The 27,079-nt window shown below is 37.6% G+C and overlaps 1 protein-coding gene across 1 annotated transcript; it reads right to left on the reverse strand.

The window, feature by feature from the left end:
* Positions 1-1,461: 1,461 nt before the first annotated feature.
* Positions 1,462-26,650, reverse strand: cers1 (ceramide synthase 1). Its single transcript, XM_053634404.1, has 7 exons — positions 25,772-26,650; positions 12,779-12,938; positions 7,935-8,115; positions 6,861-7,022; positions 5,364-5,511; positions 3,047-3,186; positions 1,462-1,682 (listed from the first exon to the last, which is right to left on the reverse strand). Exons 1-7 carry the CDS (start codon positions 26,000-26,002, stop codon positions 1,643-1,645), a joined length of 1,062 nt encoding a protein of 353 aa, XP_053490379.1. The 5' UTR covers positions 26,003-26,650; the 3' UTR covers positions 1,462-1,642.
* Positions 26,651-27,079: the final 429 nt, after the last annotated feature.

Below are 27,079 nucleotides of genomic sequence, written 5' to 3' on the forward strand. Positions count from 1 at the left end.
CTGGAACAAAACAAAGACAATACAAGCAATGTTTGTTAACATTAGCGTGTACCAAGGTCTCTCTCTCTGTGTCAATAATCCCCATGATAATGTACTGGATGCTCACATGGCGCTCTATGATGCATTTATTGTGTTCTTCAATATGGATGTGCAAATAAAAATAATAACTGCAGGAACTGGCGGGAGTGAAAGTAAAAAACTAATTACACACAAACTTCTAACATGAACAGATTTGGGCTCTTCAGAGATTGTATTGGATTTTAATATTCTAAAACACTTACTTATTATAAGTGAGGCTTAATATGAAAAAATCCCATAAGGCTTTTATGGTATATCTAGTAAACACCCATTGTTCTGTGTAGACTGTTTTCTGGTTGAGCTCTATTAAAGAGTAAAACATGACAGGATGACAGGATGGAAGGCCAGAGACATATTTCCCTGCAGTTCTTGCCTGGTTTCCCACTGAAGCTAAGCAGGGTTGAGCCTGGCCAGTACCTGGACAGGAGACCTTCTGGGGAAACTAAGATTGCTGCTGGAAGTGGTATTAGTGAGGTGAGCAGGGAGCGCTCACCCTGTGGTCTGTATGGGGCCTAATGCCTCAGTATAGTGAGGGGGACACTATACTGTAAAACAGCACCATCTTTCAGATGAGACGTTAAACCGAAGTCCTGACTCTGTGGTCGTTAAAAATCCCAGGACACTTATCCTAAAAGAGTAGGGGTATAACCCCAGTGTCCTGGTGAAATTCCCCCTATTAGCCCTTATCACCTTAGCCCCCTAATAATCCCCATCCCTGAATTGGCTACTTCACTCTCCTCTCCACTAATAGCCGGTGTGTGGTGGTGGGTCTGGCGCACTATGGCTGCCGTCGCATCATCCAGGTGGATGCCACACACTAGTGGTGGTTGAGGAGATTTCCCTCCCATACTCCACACTCAAAGCGCTTTGAGTGTCTAGAAAAGCGCTATATAAATGAAACTAAACTGTAAGGTGCATTTCATGAAAGCAGATGAGGTATCGAATTCATCGTAATGCATTGTGGAATACTTGTGTAAGGTTTGAACTACATGATTTCCAAGATGGGCCATGGGAAAGTTAAATTAAAAATCAGTGGAAATTGCTATAAAGGCAGCTGATTTAACGCAAAAGAAGGAATCTGGATCGAAAACGGCTCCTGAGCTCCCGGCGCATATGAGTTGTACGTTACGTGATTTGGTGGAGTTTGTACAATGATAACTGAAGTCTATGAAGTTTTACATATTAGCAACTTTGGGTAAGAGGAAATGTGTATAAATTTATATACCCTTAAAGAAAAACGTAGCTAAACAAATAATTAAAGGGTGTATAATTAAAAATGAATCTAAACAGCCCCATGTTGGTATTAATGACTTATACACAACAATAAAACTTTTCCTTCACTTCTACCCGTTTTTGCAACATTTAAACACGGATCCCCTAAAACAATATTCACAGTTTTATTAAAATGAGGGCAAAAAAAAACCAAAACAACATTACAGTCTAAAATGATCAGGGATATTTTTGTTGTTGTTCCTGTAGTAAAGACGGAGTGCCAGAGTCAAACTGCCCTTTTTTGTTCCTTGTAATTGCTGTAGAGGGCCAGCAGGTGACAGTACTGAGCCTGTTATTGGTGCTTCTTGCCGATTCCATTCTGCACGTGATTCCTACAGACAGAGAGAGTGAGAGAGAGAGAGAGAGAGAGAGAGAGAGAGAGAGAAAGAGAGAGAGAGAGAGAAAAGAGAGTGTTGAGGATAAGGTGAATGTCCTTGGTGTATCATTTCACTTGAAGGTGAGAAAGGCCGGGCCTCACGCCAGCTACACGCAAGTCAGCAATTTAATCCTATCTGTATGTTCTGCTGGTGAAACACAGCCAGATCCTATTAAACTCTGTCAGACTTGAAATGCTGGCAGACTCAGGCAGACCCTAAAAGACCATATCAAACGCGATCAGAACCTGAGACTGTATCGGACTTTATGGGACTCTAAGAGACCCCATCAGACAATATGATAATCTATGACTATCAGACCCTATGAGTTCAGACCCTGTGAGGGAGGCATGGCCTCAAAGCCTGTCAGTCTCACAGAAGGAGGGGTGGCTTCAGTGCCAATCAATCTCAGTGAAGAAGGCATGGCCCTAAGGGCCTGTCTATCAGTCCCAGTAAAGGAGGTGTGGCATCTATGTCCATCAGTTCCAGTGACAGATGCGTGGCCTCTTGTTGTCAGTCCCTGTGAAGGAGGTATTGGCTGCATCCGAATATCCCTACTACACTACTGTACAGTAGGCGAAAACAGTATGCCAAAAGAGCAGTATGTCCGAATTCTCAGTATTCATAAATCAGTAGGTGAGAAATACCCAGATGAACTACTGCTTCTGCCGAGATTCTGCAGTCGGGAACCCATGGACACGGCACTATCCCATAAGGCAACGGTACTGGCGTGGAGCTGCTGTCAGAATCAAAAATGGTGGAATGCAGGACGTCAGCTCATGACAAGTCACATGTCAGTGCCAACATGGCGGATGTAGAATGTCTGGATTGTATTCATGCTACACATTTTTACTTTTATACATTTATACGTACTGTATCAACGGCCAAGCAGTCACAGTATGCGATTTCAAACGCAGCCATGGCTTCTGTGTTTGATTGCTCTGGTGAAAGAGGCATGGCCTCAGTGTCTGGTGGTCCCTTGAAGGAGATGTGGTCTTTATGTGTCAGTCCCAGTAAAGGAAACATGGCCTTGAACATAACATGACAAAACAGCATCCCAAACCCCCAAACAAGCATGGAATGGTTGCACATTATGCACTAGCATGTTGTTAGTCGAAAAGAGCCGCAGGACTCCACCTTTAGTCCATATTTATGTGCTATTCCAGCTTAGTGTACACTTGATTCAGGTAATAAAGCACTAATCATGTGTCAGACGTTCTGAGAACAGAGCAAAAACATACACAAACAAAACTAACCCTAACATACCCACACATCTCCTGAAACAAAATGACTGAGAAATCGTTGTTTTTTTCCCCACTCACCCATCTCCAGAGCGCTGATGTCCTGAGTCATGCTTCTCGGCCTTGATCGATTCCTGGACCTCGTCTTCTTCGTACTCGCGTACATCATTGATCCCCTTCATCTGCCCAGTCAGAACCTTCACCACCATCTGCACGATGAACTGCACAGCACACACAAACGGGGTTGAGTTTAGTGAGTGATCTCTCTCATCTCTCTCATAGAACAAAGTGAGTGTCGAGGCAAAACTCATTCTCACTGAATTGAATCAAACTGACTGAATGATTGGAATCACGTGTGCATCCAGGCATCAGTGACAAACAAGTCTATAATACAAGCTTTATCTTTTATCATGTGTATGTAAAGATTTTCACTCATTCAGGTCAGTAAATTGTCTCTGAGTAATCACTCAAGGTTACTGGAACTTGCTTTTTTAATCTTGAAAACATTGTGTCACTCTTTCTCTGGAGTTTTATCGGTTCAGCTGAGTGTTGAGAAATTCCTTGCTTTACACAAATTCAAGCCTTTGGATCTTAATGATTGTCATGTGACCCTAAAGCAAAAGTTCTGGAAGGGAAAAAGAAAATCCAAATGTACACAACCTCCCCTTTACTGTTTTTCTAGTAGAAGTTTAAACATAATACAATGAAAAATGTTTTCCTTGAATTGTAGCTCTCTATGGTCTCCTGGTTTATCTTTTAGGCTATTTTTGATTTCACATTCAGTGGTATAAAGGTGTATGTATATTTACTTATAAACCTTCCTATTCATTCCCATCTGCTCCTTTTGCTCGTCAAGATGGAGTTTCTCAGAGGTTTTCAGACAACTGCAGTTCTACAATAACGTTCCATACCATTTAGTTTATGGTGTGGTCTACACTTGCAGAACGTGTGTATGAGTTTGCAGTCACTACATCGCTGAAGATGAAAATGCACAAGTAAGTAAACATCTACAGACTTCTCCACAAGTGAAGAAGAACAAACAAACTTATCAGTTATTTGGAAGTTACTGATGAAAATGAAAAATGTTTAGAATGAAAAATGTTATTTAACAATTGTCAATTTTTTCCATGATGGAGACTACATGATAACTAAATAATAAATTCACCCTACTGCTCAAATATGTGTGTGTATATATATATATATATATATATATATATATATATATATATATATATATATATATGACAAAATGTAACGGCATTGATTAAAAACGGTTGCACGCTATACGCTACATGAGGCAAGGTGAGAGAAAGGCCTCAGCAAACTTATGAGAATGGGTTCCCTTTTGAGTCTGGTTCCTCTCAAGTTCTTCCTCACAATGTCTCAGGGAGTTTCTCATTGCCATCAAAGCCTCTGGCTTAATCAATAGGGATAAACTTATCAATTTAAAATTTATATCCTGCATTCATATATTTCTGTAAAGCTGCTTTGTGACGATGTCCATTGTTAAAAGCATTATACATATAAAATTGTACTGAATTGAATATTCCCTTTGGTTTCGTACTGTCAGTCATGTATGAGTGCTCCAGTACTGCCTGGGGTGCTGTTAAAATGTTTTTTTTTTTACTTTTATTTTGCTACAGGCAGCAAATTGACAATCCTCAAAGTCTTGGAATTGTGCCATATTGTTTGTGGAAGCCAACTGAACATCATGCTGAGGTCATGCATAGACACCTGTTAGACACCTGATGTTAGACACATCATGTTAGACACCTGACCCGTCTTCTCTGATCTGTGTTTGTATGTTAACAACTTCGTTGTTGGAGAAAGTTACTGTTATAATACTTATACAGATAAGTATTATAACAGTAACTTTCTCCAACAATGAAGGAGAAACAGCAACCTTGGTAACAGCAAGCTTTTCTATTGCAGTGACTGTTTCGTGATAAAATGTTTTATCCGCTTGGTAAAACTGCTTTTTGTCGTTTTGTCTTGTTAGGCTAATATAATACTAGCTAGCTAGAACTAGCATACCTGAAGTCACTGAGGTTAAATCTGTGTGTGTCAAATTCAATTCAAACCAGTAGTTGAAATAAACACTGGCTAGTTTAGTGTGTTAGTGTTGCAAATCACAAACATGTCTACACTGAGTGTGATGAAAACGTGATTCATGATTTGTTGGTGGTTAATTATATGAATGCACTGGAGTGAGTTTGTCCAGAAATTTGAAATTTTATTATTTTGCATAGTAAAATTTGGGTTTGTGTTTTGCATTAATGATCAGGTGCTCTCAGATGGCCTTCGACTTGAAAGGACTTGCTAAATTACACAATCTAGACAAATTTTTATAGAAGAGTGATTGATTATTCAGCGTTATTTCAGAGCCACAGTGTCTTACCAGGAACCAGTAGATGTTCATGAGCAGCAGTGCAAACAGCAGAGCGTTGAAAAAAAAGTAGAAAGGGATGTTGGGGACGGATTGCAGGCTGGTGACGTAAGAGGCGTACAGCACTTTGAGGGGGAACCAGTACAGTCGGAAGCAGAACCTGTAGAGGAGACAAGCACATGGTTACGTGAAGTACCAGCAACTCAGCAGGAGGTAGATAAAAAAAAGACAGCAAACTGGAGAAAACAAAAGAAGTCAGAAAGAAGATAAGTGAACTATCTTCTTCTAGAACTAAAACAATGCTTAACAACAGCAACAATAATGCAATAATGACGTATACAGGATTCTCCAAAGAAATGAAATTAAGTATTCCTACTGTATGTCTCCAATTGGAAATTACATTAAGTCAAGCTTACAGAGTCGTGTAGTTTATACACTTTTTTTTTAGTTTATATACAGTTTTATTTATAGGATTAATTTCCCCTAACAGTAGTGCTTCTGCAAATCACATTTTTATATTAATGTGCTTGTTGACATATGGTAACATATTTTTTTGTAATTTCTGTATTTATTAAACATTTATGGAAGGAGTCTCCAGTGACAGTCAGAAGTAAATCTGTAACTAAGCTTTCTGACATCTTCACGACAGAGGAGTTTATGCTTTACAGTTTCTTGCCAACATGATAAAGTTAATTAGACAACTATAAACACAGCTTAAGAGAGAGACAAAGAGAGGCTGATGAGGGAATGACTGTTTATAGCTGCTGTAATGTAAGTGAGAACAGGAACTAACTTGTTTCGTGGACATTCCACAACATTGAACATAACTTTAAATGGAAAAAATGTATGATGTATTGTTCCTAAATATGATGTACTGTAAAGGTTGGCAAATTGCTGTGGTATTAGAGGAATAAAACACTATGGGACATGCTGTTATTGAAAAATAATCAACTTCAGGGTGGTAATGGTAACTCTGCTTCATTACACCACCACATCACTCATGAAAAACATTTTTTAAATACATTTGTTCAGTAGAAATCAAAGACAGATAATCAAAGTACAATCATGTGCACCAGCATGTACCTTCGACATTGCGGAATTAAAATGTAATTCTTTTGAAGTGTTGTTGCTGTGTCTTTTGCTCATTTCTTATTGTTCTTCTAAGTTCAAATTTTTGGATAATGTTTTTGGTTCTCTTTTCCACCTCTGTTGACTGACTGAGTAACTCACAAGCAAGTGTGGGAATAAGTGGGACAATTTTATTTTTTGATAACTCGTGGCCCAATTTTAAAATGGTCACAGACTACAAATAGCTGTAGTTTGGACACCACTGCCCTTGCACCGCCCCTGCAGTGGTGTATTTGGAAGCTGTAAGCAGATGTCCTGATTTTAGATTCGGTGACTTCTGACCAAAATCTCACAGATGTTTAGTTATACTTTGTCTTGACAAGGAGATCGGAAGTGTGTGTGTGTGTGTGTGTGTGTGTGTTTTTCATGTGCAGGCCTCACCATGTGATGCCAAAGCCCAGAAAGCCCACGCTGGACAGGACATCATTGATCATGTAGCTTTTTCCTCCACGGATCTTGAAGTAGACGTTGAGTTTTGTGAACTCCAGCAGAATGTCGTTGATGTCATGGAGGAACAGCACGAGGAGCCCGATATTGTGATACCTTTAAGGAGAGGAAGTTAAAAAAACACACCAATGTAAGTAAACCTAAAATTACATTGTAGTGGTACAGAGTCTGAGACACAGCTGAGTGCAAATGTTTGCAACCTCCATGGTTTAGCAATGGAAAAAAATATCTCTAATTAATAACCGAAGTCTAAAATGTTTAAAAATAAATAAATAAAATAATAAGATAAAAAAAGGAAATCCTGTAATGGAATAACAACACCACAAACAATAAGACAACACTAAAATGGTATAATGAAGTGGAGCTACTGTTACCAACATACTGTTTCCTCTAATACCACAGCAATTTAACATCGATTACAATTTCTATTTATTAAAGAACGACTGACACATTGTATTTATTATCTATTTATAGTTATATTGAATGATATGGAACATTTGTGAAACTAACTAGTTCCTGTTCTCACTTACATTATAGCAGCTATATTTTAATAAGCCAAACACAGCTTGTCATTTTACTGAGAAACCACAAAGTGTAAACGCCTCTGTCCTGAAGATGTCGGAAAACTTGAAGTTGCAGTTTTACTTTTGACTGTTACAAAGCGCTGACACTGGAGACTCCTTCCATAAATGTTAAACTAACGTTTCCTTACAGAAAATACTACCATTTCAATGATTACACACTTTTGAATCAGTTTATGTGGAGCATCTGCTTTACAAGTCCCTATGACTGATCAGTTATTATAAAAATGATTTGAACCGGTTATGTAAAAATTAAATCAACACCTTCTGACCAATCAGAATCTAGAATTCAACAGAGCTGTGGGATAGGCTGACAAGGTCTGTTCTTCAAACACACCGCCAGGAAATTAGAAATTTGGTGAAAAAAAAAAGACATGGACCAGTGAATTGTGCTCTCTATCTCCTCCACGTTAAGTTCTCTCCTGACCTGAAGGCGTAGGAGAATGCAATCAGTGCCAGAGTGATGAAGTGATGCAACAGCATGACGGCGGAGTCTTTCCTCCACGCATCCATGTATATTGTGGCGTAGATGGAGTGGCCGTAGAAGCTCCCCTGGATCAAATAGACAATGGCGATGTCCGTAGGCACCTGCATTCCGCTCTTCCAGTCTAGTGATCGATTATTCATAGATTAATACATTATTGACTATCTGAAACTAAACAAAAGTTCATCTGTGAAGGATTGGTAAAGAAGATGTACAGTTGAGGTCATAAGTTTACGTACACCTTGTAGAATCTGCAAAAAACAAAATGCAATTTTTATTATCTCTAATTACTAAAACTAAAATAAAAATAAAAAATAAATAAAATTTTCAGATTCTGCAAGGCATATATAAACCTATGACCTCAACTGTACATGCTGTAGAGTTAAATCATTCTGAGGAAATACCTAAAAAAACACAACTGTAACAAGAGGAAGTGAGTGGGTCAGCGGCAGTGCCTGTATTTGTTTTGACTGGTTTACCACTATCAAGATCACATGGAATGTTATTTCTTCAAAATCCTATGCTTAATAAAGTAAGCCATTATATTAAATAAGAAATAAAGTAATCCGTATCAGGCTGTTCTAGGAAAATGATCAGTGACAGAATAGTCTGATGAGTCCCACTGAAGTCCCACTGTTTCACTTATACCACAGTAATTTAGATTATTTTATTGAGAAGAGTACAAGTTCAAAGCCAAAGAAATGCAGTTAGCCTCCAACCAGAAGCACAAAACCACAAGTAGCATTAAGTGTAAAAATAAATAAATAAATAAAATATTTTTTGCACTTACACCTCTACTCTGTGCACTTTGCTTCTCCTGGAACTCAATTAATGGATCTTGTATGGTAGCACTACTTGTATTGTTCTCTGCTTGATATATCGCTTTGCTTGTATTTTTCTCATTTGTAAGTCGCTTTGGATAAAAGCGTCTGCTAAGTGAATAAATGTAATAAATGTAATGTAAAGTGTGAAGTGCAAAAGAGATAACGAGGGAGGGTGTCAGTAAAGTGTAATCTGAAATGTGCAGATGGCCTGGTAGCTGAACAGTGCAAATAATATATAAGGCATGAAAAACAGTGAAAATTGCATGATGTGTGTACATGAGTCTAGAGAGATAGATTAAAGTAATTTGAGACTGTACAGTGCAGTGAACAGAGTGCAAATTTGCTAATGATGTAATGTTTATACAGTCATGTGAAAAAATAAGTACACCCCATGGGAATTGTCGGCTTTTTTGACACATTTGGACAAGCTAACATTTGATCATCTTTGAAACAGTGCCTATTTTTTTCCCAAATATTTTTTTAAAGAAAAAAGATACTTCCTGTCACAGAGATACAAAACAATTCACGTTATAATAATAATAATAAAAAAGAGCACTATAAGAAAAAATAAAATTAAAGGACTACAATCAACTGAATAAAGGATTGAAAATTGGGTAATGCAAGTCCTTCACTAAATCTATATCTCTGCAATAATTTTTTACGAACCCTTGCTGACTTCCCACCCCAAATAAAATAACTAATTATTTTATCCAATGAATCAAAGAATCGTTTTGGCAGAAAATGAGGAATTATCTGAAATAAGAAAAGAAATTTCGGTAATATATGCATTTTGACAACATTGATCCTGCCAATTAGAGAAAGGGGGCGATTACCCCAACTTTGAACATTGCATTTAACCTTTGAGATAAGGGGAGCAAGTTTAGACAAGGAACGTGCCACATTAATACCCAGGTATTTAAACCCTGACTGACTAAATTCAAAAGGTAGATCTGACTGTTGGAGATAAAATGCTGCAGAATTGACGGGGAAACAATCGCTTTTCTCCAAATTTAATTTATAACCTGAAACTGAACTGAAGGTTTCCAGAACACCTAAAACAACAGGCATAGATTCAATAGGATCGGTTACATACAATAACATATCATCAGCATATAGCAACAATTTATATTCGACACTGTATCGGACTATTCCTTTAAATAAGTGAGGAGATCTTAAACGATAGACAGAGGCTCAATAGCGACAGCAAAGAGCAAAGACGATAAGGGACAGCCTTGGCGACACCCTCGTCCGAGAGCAAAATAATCAGAATGAATATTGTTAGTATGAACACTGGCTTTAGGGGATGAGTAAAAGAGGTGGATCCAAGAAATAAATTTATCCCGGAATACAAATTTCCTCAAAACTGCAAACAAGCACTCCCACATTACAATCTCAGGAAGTTCAGGCAAATGCTTTGAATAAATTAGATTAGAGTGTACGGGTATTAAAAAAAAAAATTTTGCTTTTCAGATATAATATAAGGGAGCACGTTCTCTAAATGAGATGCAATTACTTTTGCCAACACCTTTACATCTGCATTAAACAGAGACAGTGGTCTATAGGAACCACAGGAGGTTGGATCTTTACCCTCCTTAAGAAGGAGAGCTATAGTGGCTTGTGTCAGAGTTGGTGGCAAAGAACCACGTTCTAAGGATTTATTGAACACAGATAAAAGCAATGCCAATTTTCCAATAAACGTGTTCAAAAAAATTCATTCATTCATTTCTTCTTTTCGAGCCATTCCTTGGTGGATTTGCTAGTGTGCTTAGGATCATTATCCTGTTGAAAGGTCCACTTTCGGTTGGCCTTACATTATCTTCAATCCCTTGCCAGACTTATAGGCATCCACAACTTTTTCCTGAAGGCCTTACAGAACTCTTTAGATCTTGGCATGATGACACCACATACCTCAATAACAAAGGGAACACCAGACACTAGATATGAGAGGGGTATAAATAAGACAGGTTCCACCTGCACTCACTAAGCAGGTTCTAATCACTGGCACCCAATCTTCAACTCCTGATTCTAATTTTATGGATTTGAAGGTGTGATAAATATAGGGGTGTACTTACTTTTTCCATGTGACTGATCTGTTTTTTTTTCTTAATTCAAATTGTGAAAAATTACTAAAAAATGTCAATTTTATGTGTCATTTGATAGAGTGCATCAGCTTTATTAATGGGCACTGTTTCAAAAAGGATAAATATTTGCGTGTCCCATTTCCATGGGGTGTACTTATTTTTTCACATGACTGTAGTTACATTTAATGTTCTCACTTACATTATAGCAGCTATAAACAGTGGTTCCCTCACCAGCCTTTCTTTTTTGTAACTCTTGAAATCAATAAGACAAAAAAAATGCAGCTTGTCGTGTTAGCAAAAAGATTACATAGTTACTTGTTACTGTTAGTTATGGATGCATCAATAATGGCTTGTGTCAGGCAGTCCTTACAGGAGGTTTTTTTTTTTATTGTTGCGGTGAAAAATGCTTGATTTTGCTCCGGCTTTTTTCAAAATTTGTGATTCAATTTGCTGATTTTTTTTGTGCTTTTTTGCAGAAAACTACTTGAATTGTTGGTTAATTAGACCATTTAGCTGCACTCATAAGCAGTGACGTAAGCGTGCAAAGAAACTGTTGCATGTGAGAGAGAGCACTTCTCTTCTGCAAGAAATGAGCACTGAGACTTCCTTTCCCCTCGCTCTTCATGGCAACTTGCAGAAGATTTTTAATGACCACACTCACTATTATTGCTCTGCAAACTCAGGTGTTTAAGAGCTAAAGAGCTAAATAATATGTTCCATGGCATCCCTGATTGATTAACACTAAGTACTCACTACTCATTTCTGTATCAGTATTGGTATCAAGGATTAGCTAAAAACAATGTACTCGGTCCGAAAATGAATGCTATCAATGCATACTTACTGTTGGTTTTATATTTAGTTGACAACAGACATTTTAACCAATTAAAACCTAAATATTTGAAATCTGTTTTTTTCCTCCCTCTCAAATTTTCTTTGAAATAAAATATCTTTCATGAAGGAATTAGAGATTGAAATTTTAAAATGATAGTTCTTACTGTAAATCCTGAAACATACAACTAAAGTACTAAATGACCGAGAGTCCAAAAGATTGTAACAATCACCCTGTCCAATCAACCTGGTCATCCAGTTCGTCTCGTTTTAATACGTCTTTGAATTCAATCATAGCTTGTGGATTTTTTTTATATTTACCATTTGTTTTGTTATGGGGAAAAAAAAGTTGACAAATATTCATTTAAAATGTACATTTCTTTGGTGTCCATGGTTTCACTTTACTCAGAAGCGTTCAGCCCTACAGCAAAAAAGGAGATAAAGATGAAGAACTTGATGCAAAAATCTCTGTAGCTTTCAAAGACAATTCTCCACAGATTATCATCAGTAATGACTGTGTAACATTATGTGAGGACGATGTGAGTGCCTCACATGAGAGTGACTACAGGATGTCTAAAAAGCTGTTAGTGTATTCACACAGGTTAAGTCTGCTAATGTTTATCGATCAGATCCTCCTCCAGCTCACAAGCCGAAAGCAGAGTAGAGTGCTTTCAACATCAACACTAAATCAATTTTTCCCACCACAATACAAAACACTTCCATAACTACTCATACCCTTAACTGTAAACGCTGAATGCTGCAGAGTGACCGGAACTCTGTGGTTTTTTTTGTTTTGTTTATAAAATCATTTATGCTATCAAGGCAGATGTCTGGATATGTGTATATGTACATAAAAGCTATACACGTAAGGAATAAAACGCTCTCTTATAGGAAAATAATCAACAACTGCATGGTGTGATAAAGCAGAGTTACTGATACCACTAGTTTATGTGAAATATCCACCCCGTGAATGAGCCGTTACTATAGAAACGACAATGTATTACAATGTCATTTGGTGTCATACATGCGGTTACAGAAAATGAAATCAACTTACTGTAAAAGACAGAGGAAGGGTTGTGAAAGAAGCCGTAGCTGCAATAGAAGAGCAGGTAGGTGGTGTAGGACCACAACATCGTGTAGAAGACCAGCTTCCAAGCACTTTCTGGCATCTTCGCCACATCTTTGGGATGGAGACGACACCACTGGGCGAATGGCTACAACAGACAAGATGCAGATTCTTAGCATTTCATGCTAGATAGCAGTTTTTTTATGCTATATTAACACTATTAAGTGTAATCTGTTAAGCATTTAAGAATACTTCCAGAAGAAAATATGGTCAAACCTACAGTCATGTGAAAAAATAAAGTACAGATCATGGAAATTGTTGGCATTTTTGACATATTTGGACAAGCAAACATTTGCTAATCTTTGAAACAGTGCCTATAAATAATGTTGATATACTTGAACAAACCCACAAGGAGAATGAGCTTTTTCAGTCATTTATTTATCAGAAATATCAATAGATGTGATATTCTTCTGTGGAAAAAGTAAGTACACCCTTGGCCTCAGAAGCTAGTATTGCCCCCTTTAGCAGAAATAACTTCTTATAGATGTTTTGCTTAATTGTCCACCAGGCTTGCTGGAATTTTTGACCACTCTTCCATGCAATATTCTTTCAGCTGTTTAAGAGTTTTCTTGCATGTACTGCTCATTTCAAATCCCCCCCTCAACATTTCAATAGGATTCAAATCCAGGCTTTGACTAGGCCATTCCATACCCCTCCATTTCTTCTTTTTGAGCCATTCCTTAGTGTTCTTAGGATCATTATCCTGTTGAAAGGTCCACTTTTGGTTCAACTTCAAATTTCATACAGATAGCCTTACATTATCTTCAAGCACTCTTTGATATGATACAGAATTCATAGTTGATTCAAGGAATGCAGGCTGTCCAGTCCCTGAGGCAGCGAAGCAACCCCAAGCCATAACATTTCCACCACCGTGCTTCACAGCTGGAATGTGATGCTTCTCCTGAAAAGCTGTCTTTGGTCTGCGCCAAACATGTCTGCTGTTACTATGGCCAAACAACTCTATCTTTGATTCATATGCACAGAGCACATTATTCCAAAAGGCCTGGTCTTGCCTATATGCTCATTGGCAAACTGTAGTCTTGCAAAGGCTTTTTCCTGGCATGCCTCCCATGCAGGTCAAGTTTGTGCAATCTTTTTCTGATTGTAGAAGCATGCACTTTACTTATTTTTTTTTAACATTACTATATACGACACCAATAACAGACTTGGGATCTTGGGAAAAGCCTTTCTAACAATTTTGAAAACAAATTTACAGTAACTAAATAAGAGCTAACTAATAATTTTGCAAGATACATTACAGATCAATCAGTCTTAAATTTTTAAAAAATATTTTTCTAACAACCATGAAGCTATGTCATATGTACTCTATAATGTACTCTGACATTAGCGACAGGTGAAAACAATGTAGCATACAGCTTAGCCAAAATCCAGGCCAAACAACAAAAAGGCAAATCAGAAAATTTGGACATAATGTTTAAAACATATGTTAACAATGTTAAGAGACTGTGACATTGTCCAAGCCGTATGCAACAGGCATATTAGGGCGCTTTCACATACACAGTGTTTAGTCTGAAAGCCAGATGAGTTCTCTCTGTCAGCATGGGTCTTTAGGCAGGTGAGAACACAGCAATTACACCCAGGTCTGAGAGCGTCTGAGCAAGTCAGTCTTGGTTAGCTCCTGGTCGTGGGGAAAGCGATGGGACTCTGAATTGACTCGGCTGCAGGAAGCGAATCAACATGCTGTGTATTTTTGGTTGTGGTTTTTTTCTTCTGTACGTGTGAGTTGCTAAACTGAGTTACAGTACAGCGCTGTAACATAGTGGAAATGCCATGCAAAACAAAAAAAGTACATAAATGCTGTATGTGACAAAAAAATGTTTTAAACTAGTTATTTATATATCTAATAATTTATTTAGCTGTGTCCAGTGTCTGACCAATGAAGGAAAGAGTTTTACAAAGGTACTTTCAGCCCAACACACACCTCAGACAATGTTTTTTTTTTATTGCTTTTTGGTTCCTTTAATTACTAAAGGAGTAATTATCAATAGAAAACAAACCAAAATAACTGATTTCATTCTAATTCGTTCTTTAGAAACAGACGAACAGGTGTGAAAGTGCTCTTCGACACTGCAAACCGGTCTCAGGTTCCTGTAAATGGACACTACTTACTAACAGCACCTTACAAAACGGACCTTGGAGATGAGGTGCTCAGTAAATCTTCATGTACTTCTGCTTTGAAAGGAACTGGGAAGGAAAAAACCAAAAACAGGAAGGTAGTAGCCTTCTCTCACAGCACGTACTTCACGTGCTAAAAACTGCTGAAAAAGTATGACACGATTCATAACACTTTTTTTCTGCTGGCTAAGTGAGAAAAAATACAAAGGAGCCAGATGTTTAGAGCAGATATTTTGTGTTTTAAAATCAGAGGTTGTGATGGTAATGTTGTTCATTTTTGTTTTACTGCCAGAAATATTCCATTTGAGACGTCACTGACTGTAAGAAATCTTTGTTTGGGTCAAATTAATAATCTAAAAATGTCAATGTTTAATCAGAAGAGGATTGGACTACTGATCAGACGGTCGTGAGTTCAAATCCCAGCACTGCCAAGCTGCCACTGCTGGGCGCTTGAGTAAGGCCCTTAACCCTCAACAGCTCGGTTGTATAAATGAGATAAAAGTCGCTCTGGATAAGGGCATCTACCAAACGCCGTAAATGTGCTGCAAGTATAAAATTTTCATTAAAATCTCAGAATGTAAGCACTGTTATAAAATCTAAAATCCACCAATAGAAGGATTGTATAGGATGACACTAGTGTTAGTGGCAATGGCGAAACTTAAACAAAATATGCTAATGGAAAGAAAAATCTCTATATTACCTTAAACTCACAGAATGTTTGTGTTTATGCGTGCCCGATTTTGGCACAAGCTGATTTCCATATGACGTAAGCATAGTAATTTTAGCATGTTTGAAATTCAAATGTTTAAAACTTTAGCGGGTTTCAGCATGTACATCTTTGTATACGCACTTCTTTTTGATGACAGTGTTCGAACACGGAGACACAATGACGTTTTCATTTCAAGAAACGATCATTGAATTAAGAAACTTTTATTTATTTATTTATTTATTTACAGTTTTCTTGGAAGAAGTTAGCAGCAGTTAAATTAGACCGTACTCATAGCCAGTTAACAAATGTGGTGAATCTATTTGCAATGTCAGACCTTAGAAGTAGTATATGGGCATGTTTAGGATAGAAAAGTCATGGATGCGTTTCCTGGTGGAAGCTTTAAGGTTGTACAGTTTCGTTACAGTGCTTCATTCTTATCTCTCTGTGATAGTCTATGCTCTGCCCAGTGTCACATGTAGACAGAGGGCTATTATAATCAGAGACATGAATGATAACTATTTACATCAATGAAGCATTCTCTATCCCATTTACCTGGTCTCCAATTTCCCTTCAACAATTAGTGTTGTGCATGGGTGAACGGAGGCCAGGGATGCCAGGGATGCCACAAAACCACACTAAGGCATCGTGTGACACCACTCTTGTAAATAAGGAGCAAAATAATAAGTCTGAGAGATGGTCCACTTTGAAGTGGCAATGTCTCTGATTGGTTCAGACAGCCGGCTGTTTTTGTGCAACAGGGCGAGAGGGCTAAATGCTGATCCTAAATGCTAAATGCAGCCCATCATGCTGGGGGAATTTATAGAGACCAGCTGTCATCAATGACTCCTCATACCCCCTACATCACCTTACACTCCAGCTCCATCTTATAAACACACACTCACGCTTAATCACTGTTGCTGAGCAAAGATAACCCAACTGTCAGTTCTTATATAGTAAGAACTTCATTATTAGGCCTCATTCTGTGCTAGATGTTGATTAGTAAATTTTAAAAGTTGTCACACTTATTCATAAGCATATAAGTAGTAAATTGTCATCTTTTCCATAGCAAAAACTGATTTTACACTGTTTAATTTGAAAATTACATTTCAAGCTTCAATGATATTTGAGCTAACAATGAAACTAAGAGCATGCAGCATGGTGCTGGAACTCCTTATAGAGTAATGATGGATGGAGGATGTTATGTCTACAGCAGTGTCTGGGAGGTTTTCCCACCACATTCAACTCCTGCCTCAGTAGTGAGTATGGATCAGCCTCTTTGAGCCAGCATGTGCCACTGATCTGACACTAAATTATCCGAGTATCTTGTGTGATCTCGCTCCAACCTCTTCACATCATGCAAAGTGATATCAAAGTGTACATTAAAGCAAAATAAAACAGCATAGTCTTGTGTTGTTGTCTGTAGACTCGACTTCAGCTAGTCTGAAATATTTTTTTCAGAATAATCAAGTACATTTTGCTGCTTGCTTTACCATCTGCCTCGCTGTTTTTTTTGCCACATCCCCACAATGACAACTAATGTATGTAATAGTTGACTAGTCAATGCAATCCATATTCTCTGCAAAACTGATTTTACCTCTTAAGCAGGTTATAAAAGCTGAACGAAAGAACTCTTTTTTGCAGTGGGAAAGTATGGCAACTGTCAAGTTCAGGCAGTTACACCACAGTTGGCCACACATTAAGTGAGTCTAAAGACATAAGGCCTCAGCATGCTTCATGCTGAAACAACATTTGGCTGTTTTTCTTGAACAATATGACATAAGCATAAACCTCATGCAGAGACTTCACTCACCATGAAACGTTACACAAACAACCCTGTGATTTGATTGGTTGTTACAAACAAGGCATGCCTAAGTCGATTCATTCCAAGCATCACATTGGTTTCACTAGCATGCTAAACTCAGCATCCTCAACCCTCGATTTATTTAATGGTATCATGCTTCTTATTTCTATTTTCCTAAGCAGATCTTCCTCATCCTAGTGTTCTATCATTAGTTTATGTACTTCATATTTATGTACAACTCCCGTGTTGCTGTAGTTTATGCTGTCAGTACTTTGCGGATGCAATCCTCTTCCTGCAGTCATGGAAATTGTCATGAAATTTTAATAGCTCCATCTGCAGTTCTGAAGAATCTGATGGCCAAAACAAAACTGCAGCGGACAGGTGGTTTCATCTTCATGCAACTCTCACCAGATGTAATCTCTGCTATAAATATGTGGAGTTCAGATAAACAGCATGGCTGCTGGTGTACAGAAACCTCACAGTAGTTGGTCTACTTCCTCTCTGCCAAAATGACATTTCCTCTGTGAAACATACAGTTTCCACAGCAACCAATGCAGCCTCAACAAGACATTTCTCTCAGCCTTTGCGTGTGATCTTCAGAGCAGACATGAACAGATCAGCATGCTAAAAAATGCTGCGTAATGCAGCTTATTGTGATCCAAGTCATCTTAGTCAAACACAAAACAGTATACACACATTTGTCCTTTTAAAGGGCTGAGCCAAAAAAAAACATTCCACTGCAAAATATCAACAGCAATCACTTTGTTGGAACTGTTTCCTGTGAATAATTGAGCTTTTGATGATTTGTTGGCCATTTAGGTTAAAAGAGGAAAACCCCAGATCTGATAAAGATCTAACGCTTCTCAGTCATACCCTAAGTATGGAAGGACCACAGCAAGACAAAACACATAAATCCTGACATTTACTGACCCGTTTGTATGGTGACTTCTGGTGATTTACACTAACAGTATCCATCAAAGACCAATGTTCACCATCAAACACCGACACTCTCCATCAAAACACAATATTTGTTAAATACCAATGCTCTGCATCAGAGTCACTGTTCTCCAGAAAACATCATCCATTTAACATCAAAGCTGTTCAACAAAAACAATCTTCAGCAAACACCAATGCTCTCCAAATGTTGATGCTCTCAATCCAACATCAATACTTTTCCTCAAACACCAATTCCCTCAAACAAAGACCAACTCTCTTCATTCAGTACTGTTGCACTTCATCAAACACCAATACTCTCCAACCAACACCAACACTATCCAGTATACACCAAGGCTTCCCATCAAACACCACTGCTCCTAAACTGACACTTACACTCTCCATCTAACACCACAATTTTCTCCTACCAATACGTATACTCTCCAGCCAACATGATTGCACTGCATCCAACACTGATGCTCTCTCCAAACAACACCATCATCTCCAGCAAACAACAATGCTCTCCAACCTACACCAACATTCTACAGAAATACAAATGCACTCTAGAAAACACCAACAAACCTGGAGCTAAACCCTTGTATAACCTTAGAGAAATTGATCATAAGTTGCACTGGTTAAATGTTTAAAGGGAAGCATAGCATTGGTTTTCAACAACTTGTCTTTATAAGCAACACACCATCATTTCTCTGTAACAATGAAGATACTCAAATACATCTGCCAAGTGACCACATGCAGCTGGTATTTGAATCAATCATTACACCTGTTAGCAAGTGGAGGCAATCTGGCAAAGCCCTCTTTGTTTCATTGTTTGTCATTAATAATACACAGACAGTGCAACATAAGCTGATGGTTTAGTGAACAGCACAATGGCTCCAGGTTTATACCTCAGGCAATGTGAACTGAAACCAAAACTACTGTAATTGCAGAGGAGAGAAGCTTACCTTCCCTTTCATTTATTCGTTCAGTCAATTACCATATTTAAATCACTCTCATGTGGTCACTAGGGGTGTCAATATTAAAATAATTTTGTATAATTTTTTTTTTACAAAAGTTTCTTTTTAGTTCATATAACAAAAACAAAAGGAAGCAAAAAGGTCAAATCCCCTAATCAGTTCTAGATTAGATTTCGAGACATATGTCTGTAGTAATTATAATTGAGTTACACAGGATCTCTGCTCATCACACTACAAATCGTCACACTACTCACACATCACTACAGATGCACCTTTATTATAAGTGACTGATGTACTGAGCATGGCCATGCAAGTTGTGTTTGATGATTAGTAGGCCACATGATCATAACCTGTGCTAGGAACTCAATAACTTACCTAACAGCACCAGAAGAATCGCTTCTCTGACATGTTTTAAAGGTCATCTATATTGTATCATTCCAACTTTTAAGTTTTAAAGTTGAAAAACACTTCCTGGGGTAGACACCCTACCTATAGAAGGTGAAATATGGCATAATCTTTCCAGACGGATGCACACTTGGTCCTTAAAAATTGCTGATGTGATGGATTTGGACAGGACTAAAATCCCAGAGATACTCTGGTAATAACTACATTACTCCACCTCCCTAAGTAAAACTAGTCCAGTCTGAAAAGTGCTTTAGAAAGATATTTTTGAGAATAACATTTCAGTGTGAATTTACATCTGGGATGAATAAAGTGAACCACTGAACAATCGAACTACCGATCAACTGATTGATCTGTCTATCTATCTATCTACATAAAATCTTAAATTGACAGTATTTATTACATTCAAGATGAAAAAGAGTGGCTCTGAGGAAAGGTGGCTTGCTAAGCAAAAAGAAAAATGCATTTCAGTTGATATTTTGAAAAATACAATGTTGAGGTAACCATCTGATCATACACTATGACTAACTATGATATGCAAGACAGGTGATGCAACCAAATATTGCACTAAACTCAAGTAAAACAATGGTTACTATATGAACAGCACATCTGCACAAGAAATAGTACAGTCTCTATAAAGTTCCACAGGTCTCCACGAGCCTTACAGAATCAGGATCATTACATACTGTAATGGCAGGAAGTGCCGGACGTTTACTGGCCTGATTGTTTGTGTTTGTGGTCTCAGCTTAAATGGAAGTTTAGCGATGGCCACCACTTTGACTACAGAGAGAGAGAGCGAGGTAAACAAACCTACTGATCCCTCTATCAGGACATGTTGTTAGAAATCCTCTGTTTTTCACTAAAGAAGGTTTTTTGGGGGGATTTTTAATCAAATTTCTCCTAATTTCGTCGTTGCTATTTCTCACTTCCTACGAACCACAGCTACGAACCCTGGGAAGACAAAAGATAACCTCTCTAAGACACATGAAACTAGCTTTTTGAGCTGATCGTGCTTGTTATACAGTAGTAGGAATACTTGCAATAGTATTAACTAATAAGCTAGTGTTGCCCTGATTGATGGGAGTAATGAAAGCCAGACACTTATCCTCTCAGCCAATGATAATATGCCATTGTTAGCATTCAAACTTGGGCCATTTCGGAGCCCCAAAATTTTTTTAAATATGAACTTTGGAAACAATAATACATAACCAACATGCCTAGGAGAACAAAGAATTTCTATATAAATTCCTCAAGCACCAATCAAAATGTACCCGAACTACAAGTTTCAGGGGCAAAGTCTGGCACAACACGGTTGATTTTAAAGCTATGATTGCCATGTTTTGTGACGCACCACAGAGGTGGTGCTTTACATTTGTATTTACATGTATGGCATTTGGCATACACCCTTATCCAGAGTGACTTACAGAAGTGCTTTGAAGTCTCTATATACCCATGCTTTAGTAATCACTTGCAAAAACCTGTACCATGTCATTCAACATTACACACTGTCACAAAATAAAATACTGTATCTGAATTTGAAGAGATGTCAAATCTGATAACAAACCAGAGTTTCAGGCAGGCATTGGTTGATACAGATGTAGAGTATCGGATCCTTTGTGCGCATCTCCGTCATCACACACCATTGTGATGTTCCAACTAGTGCCCAATATGGAAAACCTATGCAAATGGACAGGTGCTGGTTTTTAAGCAGTAAGGATTTTGCATTTTGCTGAAGGAACCACTGCTAAGACTAAACCACAACCTACTAATGACAACTCATTGAGAAACGTACACACATTGCAATGTGGGATTGGGTGGGCAGTCACACGAAATGCAAAAGGTTATTACAAGTCATCTCCCATTTTCAATTTCAACGGATCAATACAAACACACAGGTGCGTGATCTTTGGTGGACTTTCACACTAAATGCCGCAGGTTACTTCAGGCCATCACATGTTTTGCTTTTTAAAGCTTGTGTTTGGCAAACTCAAGGGCACCCTTTTTTAATACGATCAAAAAGGGACGTTAACATTTGGCCGGCATGGTCTACTTTGGAAATAATTTTCCCGAAACTCGGAAGAGAAACAAGACAGCAGACGGATCAACGAGTCCTTCAGCCTTTTCAGCCTGTCACTCCCATTCCATCACTGTCTTGTCACAGCCACAAGGACGAATACTTTTTACATTAACAAATTCAATGCAAATTGAATGTTGTGTTCCAAAAAATAGACGGTAACTCAAAGGGCTATTGGTCAAATCAAGCAGAGATGTTTGGCCGTCTGTTTAATAACAAGGGACTATAATTGTTCTGCTGTTATCGGAAAATAAATCAACGAATGGGTGAGGTGATGAAGTGGAGTTACTGTATCAAAGGTGTTTATTTTTCCAATAACAGCACATCCAGAAGTATTTCATTTCTCTTACAACATTTGCTGACAATTGCAATTTTTATTTATTGAACAATGGCACATACTTTTTATCTATTTATAGTTACATATAACTCTTACTAATTTAATAAGACAAAAATGCAACTTGTAATGTTACAGAGAAACCACAAAGCATAAACCCCTCTGTTGCCAGAAAACGTAAAGTGACAGCTTTAGCACTGACTGTTACAAAGCGCTGACATTGTCCTTCCATAAATGTCAGTAAACACATTTCTCCTTACACAAAACTTCACCATATCAGCAATATGTTGAACACATTTTAATAGAAAAAAAACTATTCATGTGGCGTGTGCACCGTACAAATGATAACATAATAGAACAAGTGCATTAATATAAACATGTGATTTGCAGCCGCGCTACTGTCAGAGCTGCTGTTATAGAAAACCAATCAACACCTTCTGACCAATCAGACGTGAGAATGTTTCATGTGCCATTATTGCCGAAATTATGTAGTTCAGTGTGTTATATAAAAACAACTTGGCTCCATGAAACTGTCCTGAGAATATAAATTCTCACCAAATTCTCACCAAGTGTCCACCAAGATACAGAAAACTTTTTCCCCCACAATCTTGAATGTTTCATGTTTGCATGAGCATCTAGGAGCCATAAGATTACTACATGTGCACTTTCCCTAGTTGCCCTTTGTATCCCAAGACTCATATCTATGATAAAACAGCAGTGATCTAAAGGCCACCATCCTGAGTGGATTTGTTGCGGCAATATATACAAACCTTTAACACCTGAGTCACCAAAACTGATTTCAGTTTTCTGAGCACTGGATAAACCCAGATAAATAGGGATAGGGACATGTGCCAAAAACTGATTACATACAATAAACTACCATTTTCAATACATGGACTCTCCAAATTACAGTGACTACTAACATGTTCCAAATTGTAAGGAGGGTGCTTAAGCTGAATGAACACTGCACAACTTTCAAAAACACAAAATAGCAGCCCTGTGCATACTACGCGACTTTTGTTTGGTGGACATAGCGGTGTGCCCGCTCCCCACGAGTGTGCCCGATCCCCAAATCCTACTTTCTCCAAAAAACAAAAACACACAAAAAAAGAGCTGTATATAATGTGACTTTTTCCATAATTTTTTCCTTATTATTGTGCCTATATTTGACCCCCTCATCCTCACACAAAAAATTGATGGATGGTATACTGGATTCAGAGATCTGTTGCGCATGACCGCAGATGAATTTGTGTCCGTCTGTGTTTTTGTTCATCCTCCTGGGTTTTTCTGCTATTTTTTGTTTGTCTGTCTTATTTTTGTTCATCTCTTTTTTTTGTCAGCCTATGCTGTTTTTTATGTCCATTTTTGTCAATTTGTCTATTTTTTATCCATCTCTTTTTGTCTGACATTTTATTGTTTATTTTCTATTATTATTTTTGTCTTTATATTTTCTTTTTTTGTAATTGTAATGCAGCCTAGTGTATGAGGAAGATGCTAAATTATTTTTTTTAAAATACTGTTTATAAAACATTATTACTACTTTAGAATATTTCACACATAGAATACCAGTTGAATTTTTTAAAATGCAAATTTCACATTGTTCAGAGCACTTTTGTTGTATTTAGTCAGACAACAGGTGTAACATTATCAGATGTCAACAACAATAAAAAAAAAGAAAGAAAGAATTTTAAAAGTAATATCCAAGTAAACACATGTCAGCAGTTGCTTTTTAATGCAGAACCATCCCATCTACAGTCAACACTAACAAACTACTGGACAAACTGATTAAATATTTCTGGTATTAATGAAACAGTATAGCATGTATACAGTACACACAAATCTACACAATCATAGCAATATAGATGCCTGTAAAATGATTCATGTTGTATGTATTATCTCCCGAAGATGACATTTACAGGATAAGACAATGCAGTAACTAGTGATCTTTATGAGCTGTGATAAATGTCAATGCCACTGAGACACTGGTCAAAGTGCTCAGGTAACTCATTAAACTGAGGAGCCTTGAACTACTTACTATGCACATACCACGCACACACATTATCTGCAACACAATCTCATGTATCACTGCTCACTCTCTCCAGCTCGGATGCTGTTTAATAAAGATGCAGTGCTAGACATCCGGGTAGCATTACCAAACCGTTTCAAATATTTAGTGAGAAAGTGATCGCTCAGGTATGGATTTTTTATTTTTTATTTAATCCTAATAAAAAACAAAGAGCTAGGAAAAACCTCAGTGCAAAATGAAGGATGCAGATGGTTGTCATGGTTGTATGAGAAGGCCTGAGATAACTGCCACATCCTCCCATGATCCTCTCTGTCTGCAGGCCTACAAAGTTAATGAAGCAGTGCTCCGTGTTCAGGAAGCTCTGCTGCATGTGCACTTGTGCATATCACCATGCATGTCCTGAGACTAATTAAGCAGCATAACCACCTAAACTTTGATCACAGTTTACAGCAAAGTCACAAAAGAAACAGCAAATGTTTCCCCAAGTTGGACCAGGCCAAGAGATAGTTCTGTCGGTCAGATTATTTTAATAATACACAAAACATGTGTTCCATGAGAACAACACAAGTAATGCTGCCAAAAACAACACAATTAAGATGTCAAGGATTTAAACAAATAAACTCAATGCTGAAAAAAACCTCACAAATTTTGAACATCCAGCACAGCGCCATTTAATCCATTACTTAAAAAAATGGAAAGAATATGGCACATCTATACAATAAATGCCTAAAATAGATCATCCACCAAAAGTCAGTGATGGGGTAAAGAGAGGATTAGTCAGAAAAACAACCAAGAAGCCAAGAATAACTATGAACATGATGCTATCACCACCATGTTTCACATCATTTTCAGAACTTTTGGTGTTTGCATTTTTAAAGTCCATTAACTCTACTATGAAAATGGAAAATGTCTGACGTGCTCTTACTTATGCCATCAGAGTAACCATATTATTTTTTAAAAATTAGTAGAATTTTCCAATTCTGGAAAAGGTGCCTTTTAATTTCGTACTTCAACAAACAAGAATTATTTATTGATTAATTAAAAAAGTTTTTATTTCATTTGATATCTTAGTGAATCTCTATTTCTTCGTTGCATGTGTCATAAAATATTATGTTTTACTTTCTTTTACTGTAGTCATTCACTTATCTGTTGATTTTATGACTGTTACTGTTTTATATGGAAAACTTCAATGAAACACCAGGGTATGGGCAATATTTTGAAACGTCCTCAGTAATAATAATAATAATAATAATAATAATAATAATAATAATAAGCAGTAATGCTTTACTGCAGTAATGATTGGGATATATCGTATAACTTGCCAGAGAAAAAAACATATACAATCTATATCCATATCCACATATCCAAAATAAGGAAGCGTAAAATTAGCATTGCAGCAGCTCACATCTGCTCCTGCAGAGTTTTGTAATCTCTTTACTCTAACAACAACAAAAAAATCAGCTCATGACCAGGTCTTATTAATAATTGTGCGTTCATCAGACATCAGACATACTGACCATACAGTAACGTACCACAAACAGGTGATAAGTCAGTGCCCATCTCAGACTGGTCCAAATCACCACGCAGAGGAAGAAGAGCACGATTTCTGTCGGTGTGAGGTGTGCATGATCCAGCAGTGTCTGTACAGACAGTTCGATGCCACAGTCTTTACAGTCTCTATAGGCATCCAACAAAACGCTACCAGCTGTGGAGAAGAGCTGCAAGTATCCCGGCATGGGCTCCTCCACTGACACACCTGCCATGCTTTCTAACACTCCTGGAGCTCTGTGCAGACTTTTCAGGTGTCAAATGTGGTGTTGGGAGTGAATTTAATCCTTTCTTAGTGAACCAGAAATTGAGGCTTTAAGCTATTTAACTTCACAGTAAGCCTCCTAAATCCGTATGCCCTTGAATTTAAAAGCGGGTATTTATCTAATATTATATTATATTATATTATATTATATTATATTATATTATATAAGCACACACCTTTTTTTTATTTATATAACTGGGCTGCAAATAAAGGTCAGAGATAACAGTGACACAGACATCCAGCTTCTAATAGTTCTAACAGTCTGGATGCTTTATGGCATCTCCACTGTCTTGAAATTAATGTTAAATAGCAAAAACACCTAATAATTACGAGGATGGACAGCAGTAAAAGGAGTTAAGCTGAAATAAAAGGTCGGTGAAGATTAAATACCGCACATGAACTGTTTTAATGTCCCAAATAAATGGCGATGCTCTATTTCCCGTTATATCGCCGCCCAGTCGCTTCATTAACCATCCACATCTCTGTCAGGAACACTATAATCTGTAAATAATTTCAGATGAAATAAAAGCAATACAAATCCTAAATAACCCCAGGCTCTGTGGGAATCCGCCTGCTGCTGCTGATCCGCTTTCAGTCCACATTGTGTGTTTTTTTTTTTTTTTTTTAATAAAAAGCCGGCTGTATTTTAAAGATAACTCGCTGTAAATCCATTTAACAGATTACAATTATTTAAAAAATAAGTATGTAAATAAACATAAACTGTAGCTACAGGTGGTGACGTCTGAACCTCCGCTCTCTCAAACAACATGCTTAACGCTTTAAAAAAAAAATAGGGCGCGTGAGGCAACGCTGCGTCGTGACGTCATGACGTTGCGCTGTGAGCGTTTAACAGTTTCTGAACCAGTGTGACGGTTTTAGCTAGAGGAAAAGTGATTAGTATGTCACGTTAGGCCATCAGAATGATTTGTGCAGAGTAATAAACTGTTTAATGGTCTTTATATATACTCATGAAACTAATAAAATGGCCTCTGTATATACAATAAAGCCAAAATAGCTAGCTGTTTGG

This window comes from Ictalurus furcatus, chromosome 10 (assembly GCF_023375685.1).
Source record: "Ictalurus furcatus strain D&B chromosome 10, Billie_1.0, whole genome shotgun sequence".
Lineage (NCBI taxonomy): Eukaryota > Metazoa > Chordata > Actinopteri > Siluriformes > Ictaluridae > Ictalurus > Ictalurus furcatus.